The sequence below is a fragment of the Accipiter gentilis genome, chromosome 17 (genome assembly GCF_929443795.1).
Source record: "Accipiter gentilis chromosome 17, bAccGen1.1, whole genome shotgun sequence".
In the NCBI taxonomy this organism is placed as follows: domain Eukaryota; kingdom Metazoa; phylum Chordata; class Aves; order Accipitriformes; family Accipitridae; genus Astur; species Astur gentilis.
Window position 1 is genome coordinate 3169577 of NC_064896.1, and position 18136 is coordinate 3187712.

The following is an 18136-nucleotide window of genomic DNA, read 5'->3' on the forward strand; positions in this document are numbered from 1 at the left end:
TGCAGCATGGAGAGAGGCTGAGCCGCTCCGGCATCGCCTCCTCCGAGGGCTCCAGCAGAGTCCGACCATCTGCCATCGATCGCCGATTGAGGCAAATCGAGTACCCCTGGGACATCGAGGAGTCGCTGGCTTCCCATGGAGGCAGGCGGGAGGGGTGGTGCTTTCCATGGCTCCGCTTCACTTCCCTCTTTTGTCTTTTATTTGGATTTCAAGCGGTGTGTCTGGGCACAAAGCGAGCACTGGGGCGGCAGCTAACCCAGCCCCATAAGTAACGCAGGGAGGCAGGGGAAGCTGATTTGCTAATAACAACTGGAAAAGAAGTTGACCTCAAAATCCTGCCAAAGGGAGAGGAGCTGGTTGCTGCTCCCATGGGTCAGGGGCTGATCCGGTTTCGGTGAAGGTGTTTTTGCCTGTGTGGGTCCCACCAGCCGTGGGTGCACGGTGGCACCTGGGTGCAGATCGGTGCTTTTCCCCCCCGCTGCTCCTTCCTTCCAAAACTCTTTCCCGATACTCTGCCCTCTCCCATCTCGCAGGCTGTCCCTGGAGAGCCAGCTGCGACATCCGATCGTGCTGGGCTGGCCCCTGGCAGGTGGCTGGAGGCCGGCGGCCGCTGTCCTCGCCGCAGCAGGCAGCGAGCCCGGGCTACGGGCACAGGGGCAGCGGGAGAGCAGCTCGGTTTACCTGGTGCTCCGGCTACAGCCGGAGGGGATGCTTTCCTTGCTTTTTCCCCCCTCTTTCTTTTTTTTTTTTTTTCTCCTTCCCCTCCCTGCTGTCAGAGGAGCTTTTTGCTCTGGGACTCCTAGCTAGCCTCATCCTGCTGCAGTCAGCTATTGGGATTCGCCTCCTAGAAGGAAAGCGGAGAGGAAAGCAGAAGGCACCCGAGATGCCATCGCCTGTCATCTAATAAGTCTTATTGACTCGCCCCTTTTTACGGCGCTGCCTCGGCACGGCTGGGCTTCACCAGCTGATCCCACTGTCTAACAAAGGTGAATCAATTCAGTGTTTAATTTCGCAGGGAGCCAAGGGAGTTGTCACCCAGTGGGCTGGCAGCCTCCCCACCCTCCCGTGCCGCTGCCGGGGCTGACGCAAAGGGTTAATCCCACAGCTCTGTGGCTGACAGCTGCCTTGAGTTATCGTGTCCGGGAGTAATATAATTCACTTTCTTATGCTGGCGCGGTGTCCATCATAAATTTTTCCTGAGCCTCGCTGCAGCTGGCACTGGGAATCAATGTAAAAGGAGCCCGGAGTTGCCGTGTGCCGGCTGGGTGTGCCGTGCTCCGCTGGGGATGGTGGCCGGCTCCGTCCTGTGGCTGTACTTGTCTCCCCGTTTGCAACCCCTCAGCAGCTGGAGCACAAATGGGTACTGGGCTTGGGTACCAGTGACCCCACTCTGCATTTTGGAGCCACTGCTAAAGCACTCGTGCTTGTGCGGGAGGTTCTGGGCCCCGTCTGCAGCTGCAGCTTGGCAAATTCCCCTCCTGCCTGCGAGAACGAGGTGCGAGGAGCCGAGATGACATTATTAATAGCGTTTACAAGGTGACTGGTTGCAGGAGCTGATCTGGCAGCCTTCCCTCCTCCAGGTGCTGCCCAGAGCCCTGTCGGGAACGCTGGCTGCCTGCGCTGGCTCCTGCATCCCGGCTCGTAGCACTTTCTCCCTGTGTTCATGTAAGCCTGTAATGGGAACGTGAAAACAAGTGTGGCGAGTCCCCAAGAAGCCAAATCTGCAGGTTTTGGTCTGTTTTGCTGCCTCTAGCCTGAGCGATGCTGACTCGCTGGCTGTCACCAGCCCTGTTTACCGCAGCCCTTTGTGGCTTTAATTCAGAAAGCGGTGCAGGCAGGGAGACGGAGGAGGAAACCGTGTCGTGGGCAGGGGAGGCAGGGACGAGGCAGAGGATGCTCGGGGGAGGCAAGATGGTTCTTTGAGCCAGCGCAACCACCTCTTTTGCACTGCTGGGATGCTTCCCTGTGCATCCAAGTGCAGAAGGGATGCCCACCTTTGCAGGCGGTTATGGTTAGCTCTGCCATGCCCACTGGCACGGAGACAGATGTGCCATGCATCTCGCGGTTGCGGTTTGGCATTTGCCGTGTATCTAAGTGTGCTCTTCAGCGCTGAAAGCAGCCCCAGCCAGCCTGCCCTTGAGCTGAGGGGCTGGACAAAGCTGGAGGAAAAGAAGGTTTTATTGCTGGAGAGGTTTTTTTTTCCCCTTCTTCCCCCCCCCCCCCCCCCATCTCTATTCATCTCCCCAGGGAGGTGGAGACAGCAGCGGATATTGGAGCTGGGAGCATTTCATATGTAAATGTCCGTGTGTGTAAGTCCAGGCCCCTGACCCCCGGCGTGGTGCCAGCATCCATCCTTGTCAGCCCTGCTGGGTCCGGGCGAAGGGCTTGGAGAGCATCCCTGTGCCCGCCTGGCTGGAATGGGGCTGGGAGGCCTTGTCGGATCCCCTCGCTCCACGCTGGGGACAAAGGATGCTGTTCTGGGACGGACCCTGCCCCAACAACCGCTGCCCCAGTGGGTTTGGGGTCACCCAGCCTTTCCACACAGTCTCCATCTCGGGTTTCCCGGGTCAGCGGTTGTCACAGCCCCGAGGTGACGAGAGCCTTGGACTTGGGTCAGGAAACCCATTTGGTTACAAATTTATTGCTGGGTTAATTTTACCAGCGGCAGGAGGATGGCTGGCTTCACTTTGAGGAGTTTGTTGTTTACCTGGCAGCCAGATAAAATCCAGCATCTTCTCGTCCTTCTCCCGTGCACGCTGGCTAATCTCCTGGCTTCATCTGACCTTGTCACTGCCACGTGTTTTCCCCAGGGGAAAAGGGCTCAGATTTTCCCCATGGCCAGACAGCCATCAGTCGGTCCATGCTTGTTCCTACCACCTCTGCATCATGCATGTGCCTGGCTCCCCTGAGTTTCTGCTATTAAAAAAAAAGAGGGTTTTTTAGGTGTAACTTGCTGACCCTGCTGCCGGAGGGATGCGGGGGATCGGAGCAGGAGGCAGGAGCAGCATCGTGCCCCGGCACGTTCCTCGGGGTTGGTGCCGGAGGCGGTGCCACAGCTCATCCCCGTACACCGCTGTCGCCGTTTGCTTTCGTCCCATCATGTGATGGCTTCCCCGAGGAGCAGCCCGGGTCGGGGCCGCCCAAGGTGGCCGGGTGCGATAAGAGATCCAGGGCTACCATCTGCCTTGGCCAGTGCGGGTGGAGGCCCTGGTGGGTTTCGGTTCCTCCGGCGTGCGGTTCTCCCAGCCCTGTCTCCCCGTGACGGGGGGAAGGACACGGCCAGTTGCTCCCTGGGCAGGGTGGGCACATTTCTTCTGGCACGGTCACCCTATGAGGGTGTCCCCTGGGGAGCACAGCCGGCCGGGGAGATTTGGGGGTTGAGGATCCCCAGCGATTTACAGCTCTCCCACCACAGCTTCGAGGTGCAAGAGAGGGTTTTTGCTCCAGAAAGGTCCAGCTTAGCCCTCCTGAGAGCATCTGATGGGCTTGGGCCAGGCTGGTGGGATCCAGCAGATCTGGTGCTGCGCTGGTGCTTGAATGAAGGAGGCAGGGCAATGTTAGCAACTGGATTATTTCATTTGGTTTTTAATGGGGATTAAGTTTCTCTGCGGGAGAGCAGGTCTCTAGGGAACAGAGGTTTCAGGCTCCTGCCTTCCCCTGTTTGGTGTAGTGTTTTGTTTTTTTTTAATCCCAAATTCCTCTCTGCTGTTGCACGCCAAGGCCAGCCCGGCCAGGAGCCGATGGCAGCAGCCGGGGATGAAGCATCGCTTCAGAGCACAGCGCAGCCACGAGTAAAGCCCCGGCTGAATCCATGGGTGTGATCTCCGGGAGCGTTCACGCTCCGGGCAAGCGAGTGTGGAAGGACCAGGGCCGCATCCAGATCCTGGGTGGGCGCAGGGTCCTGTGGGGAGGGAGCTCTGGGTGCCCTGCTCCCCAGCCCTGGCTTCCTCGGCACGCCGGGACCCCGCGTCTTCGGTCGAAGGGCGCTGGGGCTGGCTGGCAGAGCAAGCTGCCACCCCTTCGCCCGCCTCCTGCGCGGCGCTAATCAGGTTTCACACTGCTTAGTTTGGGACATCTAATGAGATCAGGGCTCAAGGTTGCCTGCCTGCCCTCCATTTGCAGAGGAAAATGAAAGAATCAGCTGCTTCCTTCTCTTTGACCTCCATTTCTAAGATGGGGCTTTGCACATCTCCTGTCCCGAGCAGGCTGGGGGGGGGTTTGTGGGTCCCCCCGAGCTGTCCTCGCGCTTGCAGCACAGTGAGGCCAGTCAAACCCTGGGCTGCTTCATGGGGCACAACTGGGGGGGTTGAAGGCAGCAAAAAAGAAGGGACGCGGCTTCCTACCAGCAGCATGGACCGCACGCTCGGGCTTTGGGGGTGTGCGTTTGGGCTGCGAGCTCCCCTCGCCTTCTCTCTTGCCGTTTTGCATCGCTGTTTGCAGGGAGCGGGGTGAGGGGGTCCGGACGGAGCCGGGAGAGCCCGACACCCCCCCGCGTGTCGCGAGTTGCTGCGTGGAGTTTGTGCAAACACAGCGCCCAAGCGTGCTCCAGACAAAGCGTAGCCAGTTCCCACTAGCCTAACGTTTTCCTATTTCTCCCGCTGCCAAGCAGCCTTTGGTTGGCGTTGGAATAACAAGCCTCTTTGCGGAGACACCGGGCCTTTTGTTAGCTGGTAGAAAAGGAGTTTTGATGCCGGCGATCCCTCCGCGCCCCCCCTGGCTTTCCTGCTCCCTAAGCCGCTGCTGTGGGAAGGGCAAAGCTTGGCCTCGAGCGGCCGATGATGATCCCACCGTCGTGGCTCCGACCCGGCTCCCCGCGGTCCTCGGTTGGACTGGGGGGCAGCTGCGCACCCTGGCCGGCCGCGCTGCCACGGGGTCTGGGTCTTCTGAGAGGGGCTGGGGCCTGGAACTTCATTTGGGTGAATTTTCTAGGATTCGGGGTATTATTTACTGGTGCTCAACTCCTGCGCAGGTGGTAGAAGTGGGTGCAGGATGCGACCAGGGCTTGGGCTGCTCACCGGCGCGGGGCTCTGCTGCTCGCCTCTGCCAGGGCTTCCATCAAATCATGTGGTAGGCCTTTTTTTGGTGTGGTTTTGTTTTGTTTTGTGGTGGGTTTTTTTTTTTGCACGGCTTTCTCTCTGCTGAGGTGCTGTCGGGGCGTGCTGGGAATTATGGAGCGGGAGTTTACCCAGCCGTGGAGACAGCGGCTCTGTGGAGGTGTTGTGCGGCGTTGTCCCCGTGGCCGGAGGGGCAGGGAGGGACCTGGAGATGGCATCGCCTTCCTCCTCCTCCTCCTCCCTCAGCCTGGGAAAGATGCCACCTCACCGTGTCAGCACAGGCCCCTGGGAAAGCGTGCAGACGTGTGTGTCCTCTTGCACGTGGGCGTGCGAGCAAGCTTTTCTCCCTGCTCAGAGCCGGGATGATGTTGCTCACTCCCAAAAAGCCAGAGTGTTTTTTGCTGGGAGACTTTTGCTGTTCCTCCCCCTGTGCGTCTTCATCCTCCTCACCTCCAGCACCGGCTTCACCTCCTCCCCTTTACCCGGCAGCTCCCTGTGCATCCAGAGCTGCCCTCGCCGCTTGGCCGTCTGCCTCCTGACGTGCAGTTTTTGTCCGTGCCTCGGTACCCAGCCGCTGCCTGTCCCCGTCCCCTGCCCTTTCCTTGCAAGGCGATGCCACCGAGTCAATGCCAGCTCAGTGGGGTTCAGTGCTTTCCCGGATCACGGCGTCATTTAATGAGCAAGCGCGGTACGGCTCCCTGCCAGCATCCTCGGAGGGGTGACAAACCAGGGGAAGCTTCTGAGAAGTGGGAAGGGATGAAATAATGCCTGAACCGCTGCATCAGCAAAAACCCAACGGCCTCAGCAGACATCTGGGGAGGCGGGCGGGCAGATTGATGGAGGTTTTTAACACCGGGAAAGAAGCGGTGAGATCACGCTCACCACCTCTTCAGCGTGATGTGATTGCTTTCGGGCCAAGAGGGAGGGTTCAAAAGCCCGGGCAGTGTTGGAAAGGGTCTGAATGAGACGTGTCTAGGATGGCATCGCATGCACGTGGCTTGGCAAAGCTGCTGGCTGGGTGCGAGGATCTGCTGGGGTCTGTGCTGTGGGAGATGGGGGGTCTCGGGTCACTTTGGGGGATGCGTGGAAGGGTGGGCACCCTGCCTGTGCTGGGGGCAGCAGGACCAGCAGTGCTGACGGCTATGGGTGCCCCTAGGAAAGGTGCTGAACCTGGAGCACCAAAAAGCAAGGCCCACCAAGGAAAGGAGGCTGGAGATCCGTGCTGGTGCCCTGGGAATGCCGGTTGTTCTTCCTGCAGGGCTGGGCGAACCTCCCCACTGGTGCTGTGAAGGGAAACGGTCTCCTTTTGGGTCGTTTCAGAGATTCTTGAGGCCCTGGGTCCTCCTGTTGGCACCGTCCGTCGCATCCGAGTCAGTTCGCTTGGACAGCCCCAGTTGGGATGTCACATTCCCATAGACCTCGTAACTACTGGTGTGCTGGGGGATTTCCACTCCTGCCTGGGAGCAAGAGTTAATGCTGAGCCGAGCTGCTGGGGAATGATTAAGCCGTGAGCAGGTGGTAGTCCAGCTCAGCTGTTTGCTTTGCACAATGAAAACTGGCAGGAATGGTGTTTGCTTCCAGCCTTTCCTCAAACCATCTTATCTCTGCCTTCTGCCTTCATCTCCCAGCAGCAAGGTGATCCTCGGGGTCCTGTCCCACATCCCCCCGCCGCCCCAAAGCATCGCCGGCTGCAGGGCAGTGGCTCTGCTGTGGGAAGGGAAGTTGTCTTTTTTTTTTTTAAGATATAATTCTTATTTTGGTGCTCAGACGTCTGCTGGAAAGGAGAACGTCTCCTTTCTTATCATCAGTGCTTCCTTTCCCTGGTTCCTCGGAGTTCAGATTTTACCGCTGATGGCGACGGGGGGGTCCGAGGCTCCCCTGTGCACCCCACTTCCCTTGCTTTGCCGCATCCAGCTGACCTTTGGCAGCACAGGCAGCTCCTCTGCCGAGATTTGCAGTTAAATATTCAGTTGTGCTGCCCTCTCGGTGCAGATGCTGGTCTGGGGAGGGGGCTGGTGCAGAACAGCCCCCAAACCCTGGGCTGGATGGGGCTGCTCTGGTCGTTACCAGTAAACCCAGCTTGAGTTCCCTGTGCAAGCATGGAGCGTGACGACGGAGCCTCAGCCTTCGCACAGACACTTCTCGTGGGCCAAAAGCCCTGCTTGCCCAAAAACCGGTGTTTGGGAGGTTGTTTTTTTCAGGGCCGCAAGGAGCGTTGCTGACTGGGAGGTTTCATAGTCCCAGTTTTTTCAGACCTTTTGCAACCCCGGAGTTTAGCGGTGATGCCAAGGGACCGGTGTGGGACCCTGCAGACTTGTCCCTAATCCCTCCTGATGGGGCAGCGGCTGCTCCGGGATGATGAAAGCCAGAACAGAAGGAAATGTTGAATGCAGGGAATGCGCCCGCTCTGCCAGGAGCCGGAGGCGTGCGGGCAGGGCCCGGCGTCGGAGCCCGCTGGATGGCAAGGGGATCGGCGGCTCTGCCCGCACACGCACGGGCGGGTGATTCACCGGCAGCAGAAGAGGTTTTTTAGTCGAAGCGGAGGAGCTCGTCCTGCGGGGATGCGCTGGGCAGCGCTGGGAGCCGCGACCTGCCTCGTTCCACCTTGTTTTTAATAGCCCGGATCACAAGAAACGTCATCTTTGTTCTTGCTTTTCTTTCCCATGGCTCCTGGCGCCGCGGGCAGGGTGGAGCGAGCCCCCGCGCCCCGGCAGAGCCTTGCCTGTGCTTGCCGGCAAAAGGGGGTGCGCCGGCAAAAGGGGGTGCGCCGGCACGTGTGGATGCACTCAGCAGCCGGGGATGCGTCTTGCTGAGCTGTCTGTCTGTCCGCGGCCACGTTTGCAGCTCTTTATAAGGAGCGTGCAATGCCACGGGTTTAGCCAGGCTCTGGAAGAAGCGTCCTGAGGTTTTGGAGTGGGGAAAAAGCCATGGTCCGGGGGGAAACGTCAACCTTGGCTCAGCGCCGGTGCGGGGCGTGTGTTTGGTTCCCTGGCTTGGGGTTAGGGGTGCAGTGGCTTTGCTCAAGAGCCAAGCCGGGCTCCTTGCCCCGCTCTGGAGCCCGACCTGCCCTTGGGGGGCAGCGGGTGATGCGTGTCTGCGATTTACCTGGGCATCCCTGATCTAAAACCCAGAGTCTCCTTCCCCTCCTCGGCAATTTTCAGCCGCTGCCATAAGCAACTGAGACTTGCCCTCAAAGCCCCCAGAAAGGAGGAAAAAACAACAGAAAGGGGAAAGCATCGCAGAGGAAGCGCGGGAGGAAACCCGTCTCCTGGACTGCGGTCACGAGTTTGTGTGTGCTCAGCGCTGCTGCTGGACGGGCCCTTTATCCCGCTGTGGGGAGCGGGGTGTCCCCTGCCCAGGATGGGGTGACCCTGCTCCCAATTTGGGGCAGAGAAGCCCCTCTGTAAAACCCCACAGGGCCCCTCAGGGCACTCACAGCCTGCTCCACATCCAGTGGCGCCTGCTGCAGGCAATGGGAGAGACTTCGGTGGGCTTGGCTGGGGGGCACTGGCAACCACCCCAGTCCTGGGCACAAGGGGGGGTTCAGGCAGAGCCCTGGAGAGATGCTTCACCCAGGTCCGGTGCTGCCGGGTGCCAGCTCTGGCTGCCATCCCCAGCACCATCCGGCGATGCCCGCTCCGGCGTTTCCACAGTGCCACCTGGCTGCCACCTCCCGGGGCTGAGACATATGTCCCTTGGCCGGAGTCCTTGGAGCCTTGGCTGTCTCCTGGGAGGCCACAGCACCCAGAGAACGGAGAAGCATCCCTGCGGCATCACCCACCCCGATGCCGGGGTGCCTCCGTACCCCAAGCGGTGCCAGGGAAGCAAGGGCCGTGCCCGGTTCCCGTTTGCCGCTGCCCGGCAGCTTCCCAAGTCATATAAGGAGATGCCGGAGCCGGCAGCCACCGTGTCGGCTGAGCATTACTCACCAGGGAGGCGCATGGCAGGAGGGGATCGGCCCTGGACACGAAATACTTGGCCGGAGCCCGGGGTGACTCAGCTCTGGGTGAGAGGCAGAGCTGGAGCTGAGGGGGGGGACGACGGGACCGGGGCAGCCCGTGTCCCCAGAGCCATCTCATGGGGTACCCTAAAACCCAGACAGGGTGCTGAAGAGGGTGCGGGGGTAGCGATGGGGGTAACGCCGTTTTGGGTGATGCACGGGGCTGCAAAATGCTGCGCGGGGCACCCCGTGAAATAGGGGGGTGCGCTGCAAGTTGGGGGACCCCCCCCCTGCAGCAACGGCCTCTCCGCTCCCCAAATTCTTGCGCAGGCAGGAGATGCGTGTCCTCTCCCCACCCCTTTCCCTTCCGGGCTGAGTCGACGTTCGAAGCTGAAAAAGCTGCCTTGCAAGGAACTAAAATGAGCTGTTTGTGTTTCGGGTGTGCGGGGTGGTTTCCACGGGACGGGGGGGGGAAGGAAGGCAGCCTCATGCTGCAGCTGAGCAGGGGGGGCCCGGCGGTTGCATCCGGGGCTGGGCAGCCCCCAGAGTCCCAGCGGGTCACCCCAAAACCCACCATCGGATCCTTGAGCCCCGGGTCTGCTGCCGGCCGGGCTGCAGCCGTTATCGGCTTCCTGCAGCGGCAAGAGGCGGCCGGGTTGGCTTGTGCCGAGCAGGCGCCGGCAAGGGGAGCGCGGAAGGGAAAGTTGGGGGACAGCGTTAAACTGAGTGGGATGAAGCGGGGGACCACTGATGTCCCTGGGGTGTCCTGGTGCAGGGGAGGGATGTATTTATATATATAAATATATGTTATTTATATATATATTTATTTATATATAAAAATATGTTATTTATATATATGTTTGTATATAGATAAAAAAGTACATTTATATATGATTATATATATTTAAAGAGTTTCTTTTGCCCCGAAGGCTTGCCCGGCTGGAGCAGTTGGCAGCGCTCAGTGCATTTTATCAGCCCCTCAGTGTATACAGCACAGGCTGTGCCCTTCCCCATGGGCGCAGCCAGGGCGAAGGGATGGGGAAAACCAGCTCCTGCTCCCCGGAGCCTTTTCCACCAGCACGTTCCAGCCCCATCATCCGCAGCCGTCTGCCTTGTAGGATGCTATTTGCCCCACTCGGGGTGGACCACGGCCCCATTTGCGGTGGCCTTGTGCCTGCCGGCAGGTCGTTACTCCTGCAGCGCTTCCCCTACCTTAACAGAAAGCAGATTGCTTTAGATGAAAACTATGCCGGGATATTTTTCATCCGGGCAGGGCTGAAGCTCTGGAAAATATATTGCAACAGCTCTGAGCCCTGGGGTAATTCTCTGTATTTTCTATCACCCGTCTCATTAGCCTGAATGGTGTTAGGAGGTTGCGGGTGGTGCAGGTCCCCCGTGGAGCGGTGCAACATTTGGGTCTAATCGGGTTTTGCTCAGTATGGTTTTCTTGGTGGGCCTGGCCAGCTCGTGGCTGTTGGGTCTGGGGAGCTGCTATGGGGTTATAAATATAATTTAAGTCTCTGCTTGCATCTGGGTGACACCCTGGACCTCCTGTGGTTTCACCATTCCATGCTGCGGAGCCGGTGCTGCCGGATGGCGGCCGGTCCGGCACCGGCCACACGCAAACCTGGGCTCCTGGCTCTCAGCAAAGCCTGAGCTGGGCTGAGGTTTGCCGTCCTCACCTTAATGGCTTTCCCCTTTCCCGTCGAGCACCGGCAGCAGAACAACCCTCTCTTGTCTGAGCCCTTCTGGGAAGGTAAAGGCGAAAAAAAAAAAAGAGCGTTTAATTCTGTACAACTTTCTATCGAAGAGCAAATTTCTTCCCCCAGGAGCTGGTGGGGGGACCCAGCGCGTGATGGGCTCTGAAAGCAAAACCGGGATTTGTAAGGAGCCTCGCTGATCGGTTTGCTTGCGGTTACAACGGCAAACGGGCCAGGGGACATAAGACCGTGCCACAGCAGGGCATGCCGCTCTCGGTTTCCCTGTGCCGTTTCTGTACCTCCGCTCCCGGAAACGGTTCCGAAAAGAAGCGAAACTCTCACAGTAACGCCTAGCGTGGTGCTAACCGTTAGAAAACGGGGTCGGGCTGCAAAATCTCGCTGTGTCTGATGTGATGCTGGTGGCGAGTGGGGCACCCGGCTGCAGGAAGGGCCGGGACATGGACTAAACTTTGCTTTTTTGCCTTAGAGCATCTTTTTTGTGATTATTTCCCCACGGGCTCTGGGGGGTGTCCTGGCGATTCAAACATTTATCTCTGGGCATCTAGGGAGGGTGAGGGAAACGCGCTTGGGGTAGCTGACTCCCAGAAGCCCAAATTTGGTTGCCTTCGCTTTTGTCCCTCCGGCTGGGCAAGCAGACTGGTTGGTGCTGGGTCCAGCCCGGGGGTACCGAGCCCCCAGCAGGCAGCTGCCTGCTGCCGTTCAAATGCTACCGAAGCGCTGCCGGCATCTCCCAGCTGCCCCCCCCACCTCAATCCCGGCTGCCCTCGGTGTGTCGGCATCACCGGGCCGTCTGCGGGCAGGGGACACCGGGCTGCTGACTGTCACCCGCTGGGGGAGCCGAGGTTTTGTGCCGCTCCCAAGCCCCCCATGAGGAGCCGGGTGTTGCCGCGATGCCGACGCAGCAGCTGCTCCCACCGATTCCCCCCTCGCCGGAGCCACGGCCGACCTTCCAGCGGGGCTGGGAATGGAAATTGAGGAGATGACGTCTCTCCCCCCCGGAGCGGGGGGGGAGAACGACGAAGTTTGGCCGCGTGAACACCAAGGAAAGATGTTTGAGCCGGCCTGACGCTCGCTTTGTCCCTCTACCCGCCCCCTTCCCGAGTTCCCAAATCTCCCTGGCCCCGTCCCGACGACGCTGGCTGTCCCCAAACCCTGCCAGCTCCGGGGACGTCCCAGAGGCGCAGCCAGCTGGAGGCAGAGGCGCAGGCAGGAAGTTTCGGAAGTTTCTGCAGGCAGCGGCTTGGCCCCCCCCGGCGATGCTGGGCTCCAGCAGCAGCGGCAGCTTTGGGAGAAAGAAATTTGGAGCCGGGCTCAGGATAGCGGGCCAGGAATAGGAGACGATGCCTCTTTCGGAGAGCTCCTATCTGCCGCCCGCCGCCTTTGTCCTGAGCCACGTCCTGGGCATCGCCGGCGTCCTGTACTGGAGGAGCCGGAGCAGAGAAGGTAGGGATGGCCCCCGCGGTGGGGGGAGAGGCACTAAGATGGCCGGCGTGCCGCCGGCAAGGGTCACGGCTTATTTTCCCTTCCCAAGAGCCGTGGTGGCGGCATGGGGAGGGACAGACGTGGCCGGTGGGGAGAAGGGAAGAAGAAGCGGCGGTGGGGATCCTCCCGATGGCCCCGGTCCCCATGGTGGGGTGGAGGGGCAGAGGTTTGGGTGCCTAAATTTGGTCTCGCCACCCATTCCTGGCAGGCGTTGCGTGGGGGGGGGGTGTGTGTGGAGCGGGTGGGATTTGGGGTGTCTCACTGGGGACGAGGCTGCTTTTTGTCTTGGCACAAGCCTGCGACACGTGGCCGGTGTTCTGCCTCCCGGCTCCTGCCCCGGCACGGGTGGGCGTCCCTCCCACCCCTCGCCGTGACAGCAGCGTCTGGGTTAGCCACCGACACCGGCAAGACGTGGCCCCGGGAGCTCCTCCTGGCGCTGGCACTGGCTCGCTGAGCAGCTGGGGCTGACCCTGCCTCAGTTTCCCAAAATAGGGTTTGCACATGACCGCTGCCTGAGGAGGGCGAGGATTCGTTACAGGGATGTGCGATAGCTCCGGGCCCCAGACGAGGACTCAATAGCTCCTTCTCTGTCCCAACCTCTTCCTCCTGGGATTTGTTTGTTTTGATTCCTCCTTCTTTTTTTCCAGCAGGGCTTGTTCTTGCCTGTGCCTCTGCATGGGGCCTTTTCCCCGCATCCGTGACCAATTCCCCCTTTTCTTCTACTTTTTCTGTGCAAAGGAGCGGGACCACAGAGCCTGGGCAGCACTCAGGGACTTTTCCCCAAATATTGCTTTGGGATACGCTTCTTTTTTTCTTCCTCAAAACTACTGGGAGAGGGCTATCGAGACTGAGTTGCACAAACATGCCGCTGCACAGAAATGCACCCTGTTACCCACTAAACCCAGCCTTGCTGCAATTCCTCCTGTTGACCCGCCATCCCTTGTCCGCTTAATTATTATCTCGGTGTCCGGGCAGTGTTGTGCAGCGACGTGCTTGGCTCCATTTAGGGACCTCCTGGCCGCTTCCCAACGGGACTGTCTCCTCCGAGCTCCTTGCCCCCGTACCGCGCCGACTCGCTGTTTCACCCTGCAGAAATCCATCCCTTTTGGAAAAATATCCTGGTACAAGTGTTGCAAGAAGCAGCAAGTAGATTCAATATCTGTTTTTTCTTCATCACTCCTTTCCAGTAAAGGTCAGGTAATATCTACCCCACAGGTGCAGCATCCTGGAAGATGAGGGTCATCTTGCAGCAGGTTTTGTTGCCCTGCGATGCTCGCCCAGCTCTGCCGAGCATCTGTCTGGGTCTCCTTTGCATCACCACTTCTCAGGTGTCTCCCTCTTTAAATATCCGAGTGCTGGATAGTTTTCCATCGCAGGTATCTTTTGTACATTCTTCCAGGCTGAATCAGGCACCGTTTCCTCTCCCTGTTTCAAAAGGCTCTGTAAATCCTGCCTGGTCGGCTCTGTTGTCATGATGGATTATGTCAGCCCACAAGTTGGCAGCCAGCACATTTTAAATACCTCGTGCTCCTGAGCCAGACAGGTTTTTTGCATATCCCCCATCTTAAAAGTACCACGAAAAAAAAAAAAAAAAAAAAAAAAGGTGCATTCCCATTCTTTGTTTGCCTTGAAGGAGTACAAAGTGAAAGCGATGGGTTTCAATGCTTTAAAAATTTGTTTCTAAGCATTTATACATAACAAAACCCTCCTTCACCCCAAGGCGGGCTCTTGCTGTTTAATGCACAGAACTACTTTCACGCCGAGCGTGGGCTCGGAGATATCCCCAAGATCTCTGCGAGCTCGTCCAGCGCAGGACCCCATCCGACGTCTCCCATATTCCTTCAGCTTTACCAGGAATTAATGAGCAGGAGCAGAAAGCTTGGGAGCCGATTCCAGGCTTTATTCCAGGAGGCTGAAGGAGCTGAACCCCCCAGGCTCCCCTCCCAAGGATGGCAAAGGGGCATCCTGGGGGAGCATCGGAGAGCCCGGTCCCAGTCCCGGGCACTGGTGGGACTGGGACCGGGCTCTCACAGCAGCAGCCGGAGGCAGGAGAAGGTGAACGATGATGGAGTCTGACAGCGAGCAAGGCCAGCAATGATGGAGGAGAGAGAGATCCTGGGGGGGGGAGCGGCAGCTCCCAGCCGGGCGTGTTGGGAGCTGCTGGGGACAGGCAGGCTGCCAGGACAGAGCCTGCTGCAGGCAAACGGAGCGGGGGGGAAAATGTCTGTGCGGGGTGTTGTGGTGGTGGTGGGAGGGTGTCTGGCACCCGGCGCCTGTGGGAGCCCTCCCCATGATGATGGCCGGTGCCTTGGGGGGTCCCAGGGTCCGGCGAGATGGGGAGTGGGAGTTTTTCTTCCCACGCTCAGCTGATGCCCCAGGTTTTGGGGTGCTGGAAACCAGCTGTGGGGCAGGATGGTTTTTGCCATTCCCTCTCGCTAGCTGGGTTCACCTGGGGGACTGACAGCAGTGGGAGAACCTCAAAACCCACCTTCCCCTTGTGCAAACATCTCTGCTCCTTGGTCCCTGCTGCCTCTGACCGCTCTGCGGAGGATTCGCGCTGCCGGAGCGGAGAGCGCGTGGTGCCCCGGTGCCTTTGGGATCCCTGTTTCTGGGAACGCGGTGGGCTGCGCTCTGATGTGCCATGGTGGGAGAGGAGGTGGGGAGGGAATTTAAACAGCATGCGTGGTCCTGCAGAGGTTTGGGCCTGAGATGCAGGCAGCTGAACCCTGCTCCTTGCTTGCACTGGGGAGCAACTGGGGCAGGTCTCGGAGTATTCCTGGGCTGTCCCGCAGTGGTCCCTGCGCCCTGGGGCTGGGCTCAGGGATGGAGACAGGAATGGCATGGTTGCGGCTCAGCTGGTCTCAGGCTGGGTTCTCGCCTGGCTCATCCAGGTTTTCATCTCTGCGAGCCTGACCTGTCTTGGGAAAGAAGCAACACGAAAGCACTTCGCAGCTGGAAGCATCCGTGCGGCTCCAATAGCATCGGCAGCACTGGTGTCAAATGGTTGTGTGGCACGCAGGCATTGTTCAGTTAAGGAGTCTGTTTTTCACTGGTGCTGCTGGCAGCAGGGTCTCCGTTCTCCGACGATGTTCCCTGCGTCACCCCCGCCAGCCTTTGTTCCGTGTTCTGTGTGCGAGAGGACCCGAGGCTCCGCAGCCGGCCTCTCCTGCCCTCGCCTGCCACTGGTTTGTCTTCGGAGCGGTGCAGATTTCCTTTAGCCGCTGTAACCTTCCCTCTGGCCGTGCCCTGCCTGCCTGCTTCCCTGGGTCATCTCCTCTGTTTGCTGTCCCTGGTTCTCGGTGGCTGGGGCCACTGCTCCCCTGCTAGACAGGGGAGAGGACAAGCATGGGGGGGGTTGCAACAAGTTGCTTATCAGGGTGACTGTGGAAAAGATTAGCCAGGGAGAGATAAGCTTGCAACGCCTTAATATTGTTAGTAAGCAGTAACGGGGCATTATTATTAGCTCAGATGATAGCGCGGGTGCGGGGTGGGGAGGTGTAATCTGGTTAGAGCCCAGGAGCCACCCAAACGTGGTGAGATGGGGCAAAAAAAAAGGAGGAAAAGCCCCTATTTCTGCAGGAGATGGGAAGAGGGAGAGCATGCCAAGGAGCCGCTGGCCTGCGGGCACCCCCCCCTTGGATCTGGTGCCTTGCTGCAGACCTTCTGTGTGGGACTCGGTGACGTGCCCCCGTCCCCGCGTGCTCCCTGCCGATGCTTGGGAACGTGTTCCCACCTTTCCCGGGCAGAAGCCCGGCTCCGCTCACCCTCCCGGCCGGAGCAGCAGGGCTCCTGCCGGCAGAAGGTCTGCAGAGGGATTATATTTAGAAGAAAAGGAAGAGAGGTGGTGATAAGGAGGCCCCCGTTATCTCCCCGCGTGCCGAGCGGGGTTGCAGCAGGGTCCTGGCTCCAGCACTTCGGACCCGGGAAATGATTTGGGAAGAAGCTGCAGGCGAGCAGGCGGGAGCAGGGAGAACAGCCCAGCATTGTCCCTCCCGTCCCCAGTGCAATTAACTGGAAAACAAGACGAGGAAAAACAAGCCAAGAGCCTGCCAGCGGGGCAGTGCCCAGCTCTGCGGGGTGAACCTCCGTCCGCACCCCCAGCCCGCCGGCTCGCTGCCGCCAGGAGCTGCACCGCGCTCCCCGCCGCGCTCTGCACCGACTCGTGCTCGCTTGCAGAAGGGAGCAGCTCTCCCCTTCTTCACCGGCAGCTTTCCGAGCAGCTTTGCCGGCCATCGGGACCGCGGGACGGCGAGGATTTTGCTGGCGCAGAGCTGCCGCGCCGGCGGCACCCTGGACTGGGAGCACCCGGAGAAGCGTGAGGAGCGAGGGAAAGGCGGGCGAAGCAGCCGTTGGCGTCGCGGCGGGGTTTGTGGTGATGTCCCGGAGGAGGAACGGTTGGTGCCCGTGCCGGGGGCAGCGGGTATAGGAAGTGTCGCGGTGGGAGGAGCCGCGGCCGAGAAGTCACCCACCGGCACCCATTGGGGCCAAGGTCGGCGAGCGGGTGATATCGCCAAGAAGACCCTTCCCCAGGAGCCGGGAGGCGGCCACTGCTTTGCTGGGACCCAGTGCTCCCCCATCCAGGGCTCGGGCAATGGAAAAGCGGCATCTCTCCGGGGAGAAGAGGCGGCTGAGCGCCTGCCTGGTGTGCCGGATGTGTTGCATCGGTTAGTACCCGCTGCCTTCTCCTTCCCAGCCTGCGGGCAGCCCCCGCCGTGCTGCCGGTGCTGCGCTGCAGCCAGGGGATGGCTCCGGGCTTTATCCACCCCAAATTAACGGCGGGGTTGGGAAGGGATCCGACATCACGGCTTCGGGGGAGTTGGGTGCGGGAAAGGTCCCTAAAAGCACATGGGGGTGACGCGGCTTCCTATTGCAGGCGGCGGCCGGCGGTACCAGGCGGCAGCTCCGTGACTCGGCCGTGTCGTCTCGGGAAGACGTGCCGAGGCCGGAGTCTGGTGGGGTGGGGAATGAGGGCGGCCATAGTTCAACCGGTGGATGGTCTTTGGCATCTGGTTATGTGCCTCGGCTCGGGGACGGAGCAGGACGCAGGGGAGGTGACGTGCCGGCGGTGTGCCGCGTGTTTTACCGCAGTGCTTTTGGGTGGGGGAAGCTGGAGGATGGATGTTAGATCGTGCTTTCAAATCTGCGTGGATTGAGACGGGGGGGGTGTCCCAAGGGCCCTCGGGGCTATAGCTGCCCAGCCAGTGCAGGGACCCCCCCAGTGATCCCCCACCCCAAGAAGGGGGGACGGTGGGGCCATCCAGGCAGGACACACAGCATGGCTGGGGAGCCCAGGCTGAAACATGCTGGTTTTCTCCCTTTTCTTGATTTTTGGCTTAAAACCAAAGCAAGGGATGCTTCTGCCTGGTGGACCACGATGTCAAAGGGGGATGGCTCGGGGTAGTGGGGCTCATCCTTCCCACTCTATCCCAGGGATCCTCTGAGCTGGACGGGGCAGCGCTGGGGAGCCTGGGATTGCGTGCCGTGAGTCGGTACTGAGGCATTCTCTTCTCTCCGAGATGATGTTGCTAAAACCAGGCGATCCCGTCTGGCGCAGGGCTGGCTACCGAGGTTGCCCTGAGCCTTCCTCGCTGTTCAGACGTGGGGAAATGGGGGCTGAGTGGGACCCTCCTGCCCCTCGGGGGACCCTCCAGCGGTGTGGCCGCATCTCACGCCCACTCCTTTCGCCTTGCTTGCCTTTGTTTTTCACGTGGTATTATTTTTTTGCACCGAGAACAGGCAGGACAAAGCCTGCCGCCAGCTCCCCCATCCCACGTTGCTGCTTGGAATCACCACAAACTTCCAGTCCTGTCACCCTGTGGGGCTGGCGGCCACCCCTGCTGCTCCCCGGGAACTGGGACCCACTGGGGATGGGGACCCACATCATCACCCTATCCCACTGGCATTCAGAGCTCCCAGTGCCTGGCCAGGGCGCCTGTGGC

General features: G+C 60.0%; 1 protein-coding gene across 18 annotated transcripts in view; it reads left to right on the forward strand.

The window, feature by feature from the left end:
• MACF1 (microtubule actin crosslinking factor 1) overlaps window positions 1–18136 on the forward strand; it is a 147515-nt gene that overhangs the window by 17890 nt on the left and 111489 nt on the right. Inside the window, exon 1 of one of the 18 annotated variants that reach the window (XM_049820640.1) lies at window positions 11743–12158. The exons of 16 other annotated variants lie outside the window; for them this stretch is intronic. In XM_049820640.1, coding sequence (XP_049676597.1) covers window positions 12056–12158 — 103 coding nt within the window. In that variant the 5' untranslated portion in view covers window positions 11743–12055. Of the gene's footprint in view, window positions 1–11742; window positions 12159–15717; window positions 16862–18136 lie in introns of those variants that run through there. One more of the 18 variants, XM_049820642.1, reaches the window with a different exon arrangement.